This window comes from Sphaerodactylus townsendi, linkage group LG15 (genome assembly GCF_021028975.2).
Source record: "Sphaerodactylus townsendi isolate TG3544 linkage group LG15, MPM_Stown_v2.3, whole genome shotgun sequence".
Classification (NCBI taxonomy): domain Eukaryota; kingdom Metazoa; phylum Chordata; class Lepidosauria; order Squamata; family Sphaerodactylidae; genus Sphaerodactylus; species Sphaerodactylus townsendi.
Window position 1 is genome coordinate 19,057,798 of NC_059439.1, and position 12,682 is coordinate 19,070,479.

The following is a 12,682-nucleotide window of genomic DNA, read 5'->3' on the forward strand; positions in this document are numbered from 1 at the left end:
AAGTTTCTTTAACCAACAATAAAAAAAATTAAAAATCACAGTCTTTCCAAGGCTCTATTAGTGCTGTCTGTAAACACTCACACGTACTCCCTGAGTTTGTGGGATATATTCTGCTCAGAGAAAGCAGTCCAATCCTATGCAATGTTACCTAGCAGACATCCCCATTCGGCTCCAGTTAGCGTGACAGAACTTTATATAGGCTTGAAGTCTTACAGTACAGTTATAATGCACACTTATTTGGGCTGCTCTTTCTCTACACCACAGGTGTCAAACTTGCGGCCCTCCAGATGTTCATGAACTACAATTCCCATCAGCCCTTGCCAGTATAGCCAATACTCATGGGAATTGATGGGAATTGTAGTTCATGAACATCTGGAGGGCCGCGAGTTTGACACCCCTGCTCTACATCAAGCCCCATTACACTTCCTCTTGAGTAAATACACATAGAATCACACCGCATTCTCACTTGTGTTCTCAGGTATAAGAAACACATAATGGTTTGACAGAGCGAGGAGAGGGCTATGTCCCTCCTGTGGAATCCCATAATTCACAGCAAATCATTTCATTTTAAAAACACAACCAAACTGCTACTTCTCATCACTGCAGATTTTTTTTAAAAAGTACTTCTAAACCATTGGTTAAAAAGAAACAATTGATTTCTTAAAATCACGTCAGCTCCTTTCTTGGTGTTTGTATACTGCTGACTCCGTTTTCCAAGAGTCACAGATCTCCTTCCCCCAGAGAAAGACGAGCTAAAAAAACACAGCTTTTAAAGCTAAACAAACAGATGCACAACAAAATAAATCTCACCATCAGTGCAAAAGTAGTCAAATGGCTTAAAATTGGCGGTGGATGGGCTAATATATTCCTAGCCAGAGAAGCGCGTCGCACACGGGCGTAGGCTCAAAAAGTGTGACACAAATTTCTCATATATAGTTCTCTATATTGTAGAGATGCTCATATTTCATCATATAACTTGGGAAAAGAAAGTACTATCATACTACGTTAAAATAGACATTTTTGAAGAAGTGAAAGTATTTATTACAATACTTTATAAAAGACATCTGGAAAGTGGAAGTACTTTGATTTTTACCTTGGTTATGAAATGTGGTGATAAATTCTCTTATTTGATGTTATATGACGAAATATCAGCATCTCTACAATATAGAGAACTATATATGAGAAATTTGTGTTACGCTTTTTGAGCCTACGCCCGTGTGCGACGGGCTTCTCTGGCTGGCATTCCTTACGTTGCACACCTGTGAATTTTTGCTAATGTATTCCTAAACAGTTACCCCCTTAACATACTGAAATCAATGAAGGGATGGTCCATTCCTCATCTATTAGTGTAGAATTCCAGATCCCAAGATTTAGCCCTTTAGCCCCACAAGTGTCAAAAAAACCCCAAACCAGTCAGTGTTAGGAAATCTCTTTGGCACAATTCCCGGTGGGGAGAGAAATAAGAGGACTTTTCTGAAACACTAAAAAGGATACCCCCAGGGGCAGAGGCGTGGGGGGGGGGGGAGAGAATGGTGCCCAGGGCAGCACCTTCTCTGGGTGTACCCTCCCCTCCCGCCCCCCTTACCTTAGCTGTCAGGAGCCTGCCGTGGGCTGCCACTCAGCCCGGTCCCGCCAGGCTGCTCTTTCAGCCTGTGGAGCTTCCGCCTGCTGAAGGAGTAGCCTGGCGGGACAGCCAGAGGAGAAGGGTGTGGGGGGCGATTCTCTGTGACCCCACATGTCACCGTGAGTACTCCGCCTCTGCCCCAGGGTTATTTTTCACAGACCAAGTGCCAAGTGCATACCCTCCCACAGGTCCTGAGGTCCTAGAAAAAACATTGGCATTTCCTGGTGCTGACAGTGGGATTGGGGGCATGGATGTCCCACCCCAATCCTCCTTTTTGAGGGTTAATCAATTGGCAGGTCAAAAATCTCATCCTGAGCCACGATGTTCTCCTACAAAGAACACAAAACAAACGTTAGGATGGTTGGTTGTCAAAGCGTCCTGTAACGTCATCTGTTTTACACAAGCTTTATATCAAGGACAGCAGCACACCAGAACTCTGCCCAAGCAATCCAGGAAGAAGAAGAGTTTGGGTTTATCGTTTCTCTCCTGTAAGGAGACTCAGTGTGGCCTACAAGCTCCTTTACCTTCCTTTCCCCACAACAGACACCTTGTGAGGTAGGTGGGGCTGAGGGAGTTTGGTGAGAACTATGGCTAGAAGGAAAGAAGAGTTTGGGTTTATATCCCACCTTTCTCTCCTGTAAGGGGACTCAAGGTGGCTTACAAGCTCCTTTCCCTTCCTCTCCCCACAACAAACACCTCGTGAGGTAGGTGGGGCTGAGAGAGTTCCGAAGAACTGTGGCTAGCCCAAGGTCACCCAGCAGGACTGTAGGAGTGCGGAAACACATCTGGTTCACCAGTTAAGCCTCCGCCACCCAGGTGGAGGAGTGGGGAATCAAACCTGGTTCTCCGGATTAGAATCCACCTGCTCTGAACCACTACACCACTGCTGGAGAGGGCAATAAGCATGACTTTCAGCTGTCATTGCTTCCCAGATTGAAACAGCCACCAGCTGAGGCCAAGTCAAGTCCCTGAGATGCTGCCAATGCTTCTAGTGCTTTGCTTGGCCTGAAGGTATCTGTACAAGTCCAATTCCCATCCTTAATGTTGTTTCTAGCACCCTGTCATCTTTACAGGTGTCTGTGTATGTTTTCAAGGCAAAACACCAAGAGAAGTGGTTTGCCATTACCTTTCTTTGCATAGCTAATGACCAGGGTATCCCTTGGTGGTCTCCCATCCAAGTACTTACTAGGATGAACCCTACTTAGCTTCTAAGATCTGGCTAGTTTGAGCCATCTAGGTCAGGACACCCTTACAGGTATAGATGGTGTATATTTTCGGTGCTTGGGCCAAGATGGTTGCTTGTGTCAGGTCCATGCCTGTCAGTGCTTAGATGTCTTGCTGTGTAGGGATTGCAAATGTTTCCTGTAAATGCTTTCAGGTTTCCCTCTCCCCCTCCCTGGCAATTCCCTGGCGCCAGCCCTCCTGCGAGAAGGTGCGAACTTCCCAGGTTTCTTGAAGCTCTGTAGTGCAAATGTTATACTCTCTGTGAAACCCATTTGGTGAGAATCGAAGTGGGGGGGGCATTGAAGGATATAATAGCTGAATCTATGCGGGAGAGCTAGATTCAGCTTTCTCTGTTACTCTATGCGTTGTAGAAATAAACTGCTTTGGGTCTTTCTAAGCACTGTCAGGCATGGACCTGACAGCTTGCCCATGCTTTATATGATTGTTCCTTACAATACCCTGTAAAGCAGGTCTCCAAGTTTCGCTTTATAAACATGGAACTGGAATGTAAAGAACAAATGGCCCCCGTTTACGCCATTTTATACAATGGTTCTTCCGCATGAGATTCCAGATCCCTGCAACCAATCAAATTTATCCTGGGCAAAATGTCGCCCGTTCTTCTGTTCCTTGCTTTTACGTTTGCTGTTTTTAAAGGCCACAAATCCATCTGCATACGAAAAACAACCCCTTGCTTAAAATCCATGCCTGCAGGTTCCCCCACGTACCCAGCCACCTTGCTGCTGCAGCCACGGCACAAACATATCCATGTATTGTAGGCTGTAGCCCATGAGGGTGTGCACGGCGTGGCTGTTGATGCCGGCCACTTTTCGGGTCAGCTCCATGGTGAGGCCAGCAGCCAACTGTGGGCAAGGGATGCCGGGAGAGTCGCGGGAGGTGAAGACCTCTGACACTTGTGAGAAGCTGCTTGATAGTGGCCCGGGGAGATGGTGTTCCGGAGGAGCGGGTCCGCTTCGATCTGCCGTTGAGAAAAAGGAGCCGGAAATAGAGAGAACTCAGATGTCAGGGCAAAGCACGCGAGGGTAGGTCCGATTTCAAATCAGAAGAGACTACTAAGAATTTAGTCAACATCAAAGATGTGTTCAGTCTTGGTGTGCAGGCCCAGTATAGAAAAAGAAGAAGAAGAAGAGTTCGGATTTATAACCCCCCTTTCTCTCCTGCAAGGAGACTCAAAGGGGCTTACAAACTCATTTCCCTTCCCCCTTCACAACAAACACCCTGTGAGGTAGGTGGAGATGAGAGAGCTCCAAAGAACTGTGACTAGCCCAAGGTCACCCAGCTGGTGGGTGTTGGAGTGTACAGGCTAATCTGAATTCTCCAGATAAGCTTCCACAGCTCAGGCAGCAGAATGGGGAATCAAACCCAGTTCTTCCAGATTAGAGTACACCTGCTCTTAACTACTATGCCACTGCTGCTTCCTAGGGGCTATTCTACTACTTCCTGCTGGATTCCACCTTCTATTAGTAGTTGCTGATCCTTTCTTAGCCATGGTACTCACAATAGTAGCAAACAACAATACTGATTTCTATTGGGCTGAGGGTTTTTTGATGTTGTTGTTGGTTCATTTTTATTTATTGTTATTGTTATTTACAGTCCACGTTTCCCACTGAGACTCCAGGCAGGATATTCTATTTCATTTATACTCTGCCTTTACTCATAACCTAATGAGGACAAAAAGCAACTTACATCCTTCTCCTTTTCTCTATAGTATCTTCATAACAGCCCCCACAAGGCAGGTTATGCTGAAGAGTGTGTGATTGACCCCCAAGGTCTTCCCAGGCAGAGACAGCAAGGTGTAGTAGTTAACAGCAGTGGACTCTAGTTTGCAGAACGAGGTTTGATTCCTTGCTCCTCCACATGAGAGGCAGGCTCTTATCTGACGAGCCAGGTGTATTTCCCCCATCCTCTGCATGAAGCTTGCTGGGTCAGTCACATGTCTCTCAGAGACTACCTGCAAATCAAAGTGGCTCCACACCCCCAATCAGCACTGGACAGCGACACAAAACTGATTACCCTCAGTATTTTCACAAAGTCCATTAAAGAAGAAGAGGAGTTTGGATTTATACCCCACCTTTCTCTCCTGTAAGGAGACTCAAGGTGGCTTACAAAAAATCGCTGTACCTCCCACTACCCACAACAAGGAAAATACATGTAGCCGAAGGTAGGTGGGGCTGAGAGAGTTCTGAAGAACTGTGACTAGCCCAAGGTCACCCAGCAGGAATGTAGGAGTGTGGAAATACATCTGGTTCACCTGATAAGCCTCTGCCACTCAGGTGGAGGAGTGTGGAATCAAACCCGGTTCTCCAGATTAGAATCCACCTGCTCTTAACCACTACACCACGCTGGCTCTCTTTGGAAAAGGCAGCTTTTATATGCCCCCCTGAAAAACAATAAGGACGAAGTCTGCCATAAAGCCTTAGACGGTCTGTTCCAGAGGGTTGAACAAGAAACGGCCTGATCTTGGATGAAAGCCAGGTGGGTAAAAGGGCAGCAGAGAAACCGATAAGCAGAGAATGTTGAGCAGATCTATGCAAATAGATTCATAATGGGAGAGGCAGAACAAGGATAGGAGTCACAGACAAGCAGACAGCCTATGGCGCTTGGAATATTCAATGGAAGAAGTAGGTTTGCAGGTGGGATTCAAATGTGAAGGAGGTAAACAGGAAGGCTGTTCCGAAAAATGCTCAGGGTCACCAGGAGGAATTTGGAAGGATGCTCTTTCAAACAGCAAGTCACCCAGACATAAGGATCAGCCCGACAGTACAGAGAAGAAGCCCCCCAAGATTAGGTGAACTTGCTTGAGGTAGAAATACTTGAGCAGGTGATACCAGAGACAGAAGCAAGTGGAGGAATTCAGCCCACCTGGCCTGTTTGAATAACTCTGCAACTACCTCCTTGTTGATGATCCCGGCCTGTTCTTCCAGGAGCGCGATCAGTTTCTGCAGCACTTGCTCTTTCTGTTTCTCGTTCAGAGTGTCTTCAACGGAACAGGAAATAAAAATTCAGGGTGGTTCAGACTGTTCCCGGCCAGCTGCCTCATTGGCAGAACGCTGAGTTTTCCCAGGCTTGTTTTACTTGGCCACAGAACCAGACTTGCTTATTTCTGGACTTGGAAATCTTGCCCTCGCAGGAAAAAAGCCACTCACATGCGCACGTTTTTGGATGGCAGAACGCTGAGAACACAGGCCATTTAGCTTGGCGCAGGGGCAAGAAAAGACTTGCCCGGCTATTTCGGGCTTTTTTAATCGCTTTCCCTGCGGACATCCCTCTGTCCCCGTCTTTGGAACCCGAAACCAAACGTCTCTTCCGCGAAGCAAAGAGCCAACTATGGCTCTCCGTCACCTCTGTGGTACCGGAGATTCTTCACGAGAGCTCAAGAGCATGCAGTGGGGAGTGGGCTGCCTCTATCATAGCAGGACAGTTGGCCGGGAACCTCCCAACACTTTGTGACTGGCCCCAGGGCAGCCATTTTGGGATTGCCCCGCCTAATTGTAGAGGAGTCTGCTTTCCCTCCTCAAGATTCCCAAACTGCCTGCAGGCTCAGCAAGGATGGAACCTCGGTCTACAACACTTCTGGATGGTGAATCACAAGGGATTAATGCAGGCGCTGTTGCTCCAAACGGGTTTTGGGGACAAGGAGGGGTACGCGCGCACACACGCCATGGAATAAATCCTGTACCTGAAGTGCCAGATGCAGCACTTGTGGCAGGAGGGTGGAACCGGTCCGCGGGGGAAGGCCAGTCTTTTCCAGTTGAAGGGCTGATCAGCTGCTGCTGCTTGACCAAGAGGTCCAGTTTCTGGGCCACACGTGTGTAAAACTCCGGCTCCTCCGCCTCATAGTCTGGAATAAAGAATGGGGAAAGTTAGTGGCCCAGAAAGCCCAGGCCTGCACTGACCAGTCACTCTTTTGCTGGGTTGCTCTCCTGCAACTAAGGTATGCAAAAGAAATACAATGACGCCACTTCGGTAGGAGATGAAAGGACAGGGACGCTTTATGGTAAAGCAGTTTGAAACAAGCTAAAAGGAAAAGCAGTCTGTAATTAGAACAAGAAGAAGAGCTTGGATTTATATCCCCCCTTTCTCTCCTGTGAGGAGACTCAAAGGGGCTTCCAATCTCCTTTCCCTTCCTCCCGCCCCCCACAACAAACACCCTGTGAGGTCGGTGGGGCTGAGAGAGCTCCAAAGAACTGTGACTAGCCCGAGGTCACCCCGCTGGCGTGTGTGGGAGTGCACGAGCTAATCTGGTTCCCCAGATAAGCCTCCACAGCTCAAGTGGCAGAGCGGGGAATCAAACTGGGTTCTTCAGATTAGAGTGCGCCTGCTCTTAACCACTACATCACCTGGCTCATGGTGTCAGCCACCAGCACGGTAAGGAGGAGCAGCTTGAAGGCAGAGCAGGGGGGGGGGGGGAGGAAGTGGGGAATAGAGGCAGAAACAGTGGGAAAAGGATGGAAGCAAGAAACAATAGGGGGTGGCTAATTGAAATGGAAAACGTGGCAGTGAGGCGGGGGGGGGGAGGGGGATGACAACTGGCAACAAGGAGAGGAACAGAGACAGCCAGGGGGTGATGGGGAAAATGGATCAAATTTTAGAGGGGAGGGGGGTACAAGAGGAGAAAACAGGGCCAACAAAGGAGGAGTAGCACTGGTAGGGAACAGAATGGAACTTTCCCTTCCCCGTGATTCCTTGCAAGTCCCCACTTGTACACAATTAAACGGCTGGCTTTTCTAGAGTTAGGGGCGAGGCATGGGAGTTGAGACACCCATCTCAGAAGCAAGAAGAATTCTGTCTAGAACAGTGATGGCGAACCTTTTCGAGACCGAGTGCTCAAACTGCAGCCCCAAACCCATTTATTCATTGCAAAGTGCCAACACGGCAATTTAACCTGAATACTGAGGTTTTTAGTTTAGAAAAAACGGTTGCCTCCGAGGCGTGCATTACTCAGGAGTAAGCTTGGTGGTAGTCAGTGGCTTTGCTCTGAAGTAACCGGGCATCTCTTCCAACGGGTGAATCACGATCCTAGGAGTGTTTACTCAGAAGCAAGCCCCATTGCCAGCAATTGAGCTTACTCCCAGGTAAAGGATTGCGCTTTTTTCTTTGCATGAAAATCAGTGGGGTTTAACAGCGCTTAACAGGGTTACCTACACAGCTTCCCCAAAACTTGGTCTTAGGTTTAATGCTAATAATCAAGCCCAGCGGCCCAGGCCAGCCTAGATGGGGGGGGGGGCACTCTGTTTGCGTGTTCCCACAGAGAGGGCTCTGAGTGCCACCTCTGGCACCCGTGCCATAGGTTCGCCACCACTGGTCTAGAAGCAACTAGGTTTGTCAGTATTTCCTTACTGGCTGCCTGGGGCTCTGGCGGGCCAGTTTGAAGCTGCTCACAGTAGCAGGGGGTAAGAGACAAGGAGTCGGGGCGCAGACAGGGCTCGGCGGGGCAGCTCTCCATCTCCCCTGAGGAAGCGCCCTTCTTCCGCAGAAGGCTCTTGAAGGAGAAGGTGTGCTTCTGGAGGGCTCCCTCCACTCCAGACTTGGATCGCTTTAAGGAATCCTTGGAGGGCGGGGGGCCATCTGTGGGAGTCCGGGGACTAGCCTTCCGCCGCAACAGCTTCTTGATACTGGTACGGAAGCCATGCTTCTTTTCTTCCACCTGGTTAATGGCGTCGTGGACGCTGGTCCAGGCCGGACAGTGTGGGCTATGTTCAGTTGGGGACCTGCCATGGGAGAGAGTAACAGAATTAGGGATTGCTTGCTTCTCACCCAGCCTGATGCATCTGGGTCCCAAGCATCACGCATCCAGACTCAAAAATCTTTCCATGGGCTGGCAGACGAATCACAGCCAACTTAGGACCATCAGCCCACCCACTCCTATCAGTAATGGAAAATTGCAAGGTGATCACACACTGGCTTTTGGGGCATTTTCCCATTTCTAGGTGGAAAGAACTCCGGAAGGAGCACAGTGTGATTCTCTGGTTCTCTCCTAACAGGAGCAGCAGTGGTGTGGTGGTTCAGAGCAGCTGCATTCTAATCTGGAGAACCAGGTTTGATTCCCCGCTCTGCCACTTGAGCTGTGGGGGCTCATCTGGGGAACTCGATTAGCCTGTGTGCTCAAACACATGCCAGCTCGGTGACCTTGGCCGAGTCACAGCACAATTTCTCAAACCCACCCACCACACAAAGTGTTTCTTGTGGGGAGGGAATGGAGTTTGTAAGCCCCTTTGAACCTCCTTACAGGAAAGAAAGGGGGGTATAAATCCAAACTCTTCTTCTTCACAGTGTAGTTCTAAGCAAAGTCGCACTCTCCTAGCTCCACTGTAATCCATTAATTTAGAAGGGTGTGATTGTTAAATAATTTATTAATATATTATATAATTATCGTATTATATAATTTTATATAATTTATTATATTTCATATTATTGTATAATTATATTATATTATATTATTTATTTATTATTATTATATTATTATTATTATTATTATTATTAAATTCATCAAAAATACAATAAAATCTATCAATATGGAGGAATGCATTGGAACCAACAGGAGCAAAGGAACACACAAAGGAATTTTGTTTTAGTCCAAGAAAGTTTGCATGTATAAGGGAAGAGTCCAGTAAAGAAGAAGAGTTTGGATTTATACCCCACCTTTCTCTCCTATAAGGAGGCTCAAGGTGGCCTACAAGTTCCTTTCCCTTCCTTTTCCCACAAAAGACACCTTGCGGGGTAGGTGGGGCTGAGAGAGTTCTGAGAGAACTATGACTAGCCCAAGGTCATCCAGAAGGAATGTAGGAGTGTGAAAACACATCTGGTTCGCCAGAGAAGCCTCCGCCTCTCAGGTGGAGGAGTGGGGAATCAAACCTGGTTCTCCAGATTAGAATCCACCTGCTCTTAATCACTACACCACTGCTGGCTCTCAAGAGGCCAGTGAGGAGGGAAACTGAAGAGACCAACACCTGGATCCAACTTTTGCATCATCACCCTGATCCTACCTCACCTGCGTACATTCTCTCAAAAGTGTGAAAAAAACAGACATCCTTTTCACAATTTCTGAAATCAGACACCTGCACCACATTGTGAGAACAGGCTTAAAAGTGTGAGCCAAGCGGACTCCTGGGGAGCTTATTTGCTTACTTAAATGCACTTTCTTCCACCACCCTCATCCCGGCCTTTGTTTTCTCCCACCGCTGCCCAACGAATCCAGATTTCCTAGCTTCCAATTCCCAACTTTCATAGCAATAAAACTGCAGAAATCGGTCTCCCCGCAGAGAATCCAAGGTAGAGCTTTGTGACTACAGGGCTTCTCTGAGTCACTGTCCTGCTGGAGAATCCAGGTTTTCCAGATCCCAATCCAGAATTTCCCAGGGCAAGATCCACTCCCATTCCAGATAACCCAAGTTTTTGGGCTAGGCTCTGTTTAATTTCCTGTATCCACTTTCCCACACAGGGCACTCAGGAGTTTGCACCTAGATCTGTTACCTGTGTATGTATCTTTGAGGGTCATGGTAGGTGCGGCCCACGTGACCCGGCGGTCCTGCGTCTTTAGGGCTCAGTACTTCTTGCAGGAACGCCTCCAGAATCCGCCGGCTGTCTTCTCTCACCTGATTAACCGATCTCTGCGGGGCTGGGCTTCCCGCCATGAGCCTGAGAAGGTAAGAGGAGGCATTTGGAGAGAGATCACTGCCCTGCCATCTTCCTTCACCTTGAGCAGGGGAAGAAACGTTACATCAGCCTCCTTCCGATCACCCCACGGCACTTTGTCTCATCCTTGGTCATTCAAATTGTTGCTATTATTTTATTAAATTTGTTTCCCTGCTCTTGCCAGCCAAAGACTGGGTTCGGAGCGGCTTACACGCATCATTAGAATACTGGAAACTAGCACAAAGATGCAAATTTATAAAACATAGATATTCTTCAAAATAATTTTAAACATTCCTAATACACAATAATGCAATTCAACATGAAAATAGCCACTAACAATCCCCGTGTTAAAACTCAATTAATTGTTTATCCCATTATGGTGACTGACAATTTAAAATTTCCACAGGCTCCAATATGGGCCCTAGTAAAAAGCAATGTTCCCACCCAGTGGTGGGATTCAAACAATCTAACAACTGGCTGTTTACAAGCACCATTTTAACAACCGGGTCTGCTGAAGTGGTGCGAACCGGCTGAATCCCATAACTGTTCCCACCTCCTCCAATTAAAATTAGTTTTCAATTTTATCACACTGGGAAGGGGGGGTGAGAAAGGGGGGGGGACAGATTTTAGCAGGCCAGCAAGATGGAAAACATGCTTCACCTATGAAAAGCCATTCTTTCCCCCTTCCCCATGAGTTTCAAAGGGCTCAAAAGTCCAGCTCCCTGCCCAAAGATACGACTGTCCCCTTACCATCTCCCTACAGATCAACCCAATACAAGACACACACAAACGCTGGAGCGCATACACCCATTGGTCTCTCAAGTAAGCGCCCCATGCCACATAACCCTGCAAGGATGTGTGTCCCACGTACCCGCTTCCTCCTCAAGCAAATTCCACAGCTAGTGTGGTGTGGTGCTTAATCTGGAAGATCCGGGCTCAAATCTCCTCTCTGCTGCTTAAGCTTGCGGGATGACTTTGGACCTGTCATTCTCTCTCAGCTCAACTTACCTGCCTTACAGGGCTGTTGTTAGGATCAAATGGAGAAAAGGGGGCATGATGGCACAGTGGGGGGGGGGCAAGCAAGAGGAAGAAAACAACAGCAATAAACCATCTGGCATTCCTGCCAAGAGTAAAAGCGTCAACCAGCCTCCAGCAGCCTAGAACAGCCAGACTAGTCCTCCAAAACAGGGGCTCCGGCTCCTTCGCCTCTTGGATCCCCCTGCCCATTCCTCCCTCCGATTCATTTTCCCCACCAGCATCGGCTCAACGACCTAGAGAGTCCCGGATCGTTTGCAAAAAGGGCGCCGCATCCCCTTTCTCCCTCCTTACCACGCTGCACAGCGACTAGGAGAGGGAATGGGAGGCCTAGGCGAGTCCCACAAAACTTCTGCGGCTGCAGCCGGAAACTTCCTCCTTCATTTTTGCCCCGCCGCTCGCTTTGCGCCCGCTCCAGCCGGTTTTTCTCCCGCGCCTGCGAGAGCAAACAGCAGGGAATGCCGGGGGGCGGGGCTGCGCACAAGCCACGCCCCCTGCCCCATCGCCTGCTGCTGCAAAGTGAAAGAAGGGAATGGTTCAGGAGGCTTGCACGGAGCTGCAGCTTCATACATGCCTCGTTCACGTGTATGCAGTGTTCGATTTACCTACAGGCTTGGCAGACTGATGCCCAGGACGGGGGTGTCCAACTCTGGCCCTCCAGATGTTCATGGACTGCGATTCCCATCACCTCTGCTAATGGGCCACGCTGGCAGGGGCTGATGGGAATCGTAGTCCATGAGCATCTGGAGGGCCAGAGTTGGACACCGCTGCCCTAGAGCGTCAACATCTAGGGGGCCTTGGGCTAAGGAGTGTAATATTTTTGACACTATCCTGGGCCTTTTTTTACACAGGCTGTGATAACGCACTATAGACTCTAAACAACCCTTAGGGCATTTTCTTTGTGGTTCATTTCGGAAGAACACTCTCGTAAAGCTGATCAATTGGACACAAGCAATGATTTCTATATCCATTTCGTCCTTCCACGACTTATTCCACCAGCTGTTTTGCAAAGGTCGGTTATGGCCAAAGTTTTTTTCACAGCGTCTGCAAACGATCGAGCCCGCGTGGCGAGATCGCTCGACTCAACCGGCAGCGTTTGGCACGCTTGCAGCACTGCTGACGCGCGGGTGAAAAAGTTGGCTTGAA

The 12,682-nt window shown here is 48.5% G+C and overlaps 1 protein-coding gene across 1 annotated transcript; it reads right to left on the reverse strand.

The window, feature by feature from the left end:
- Positions 1-314: 314 nt before the first annotated feature.
- Positions 315-11,958, reverse strand: BCL2L12 (BCL2 like 12). The gene is given in 8 exon segments (XM_048516436.1): positions 315-1,953; positions 3,574-3,774; positions 3,777-3,824; positions 5,758-5,843; positions 6,546-6,707; positions 8,207-8,577; positions 10,340-10,562; positions 11,831-11,958. Coding segments are annotated over 7 exon segments (1,077 nt in total). The 5' UTR covers positions 10,501-10,562; positions 11,831-11,958; the 3' UTR covers positions 315-1,905.
- Positions 11,959-12,682: the final 724 nt, after the last annotated feature.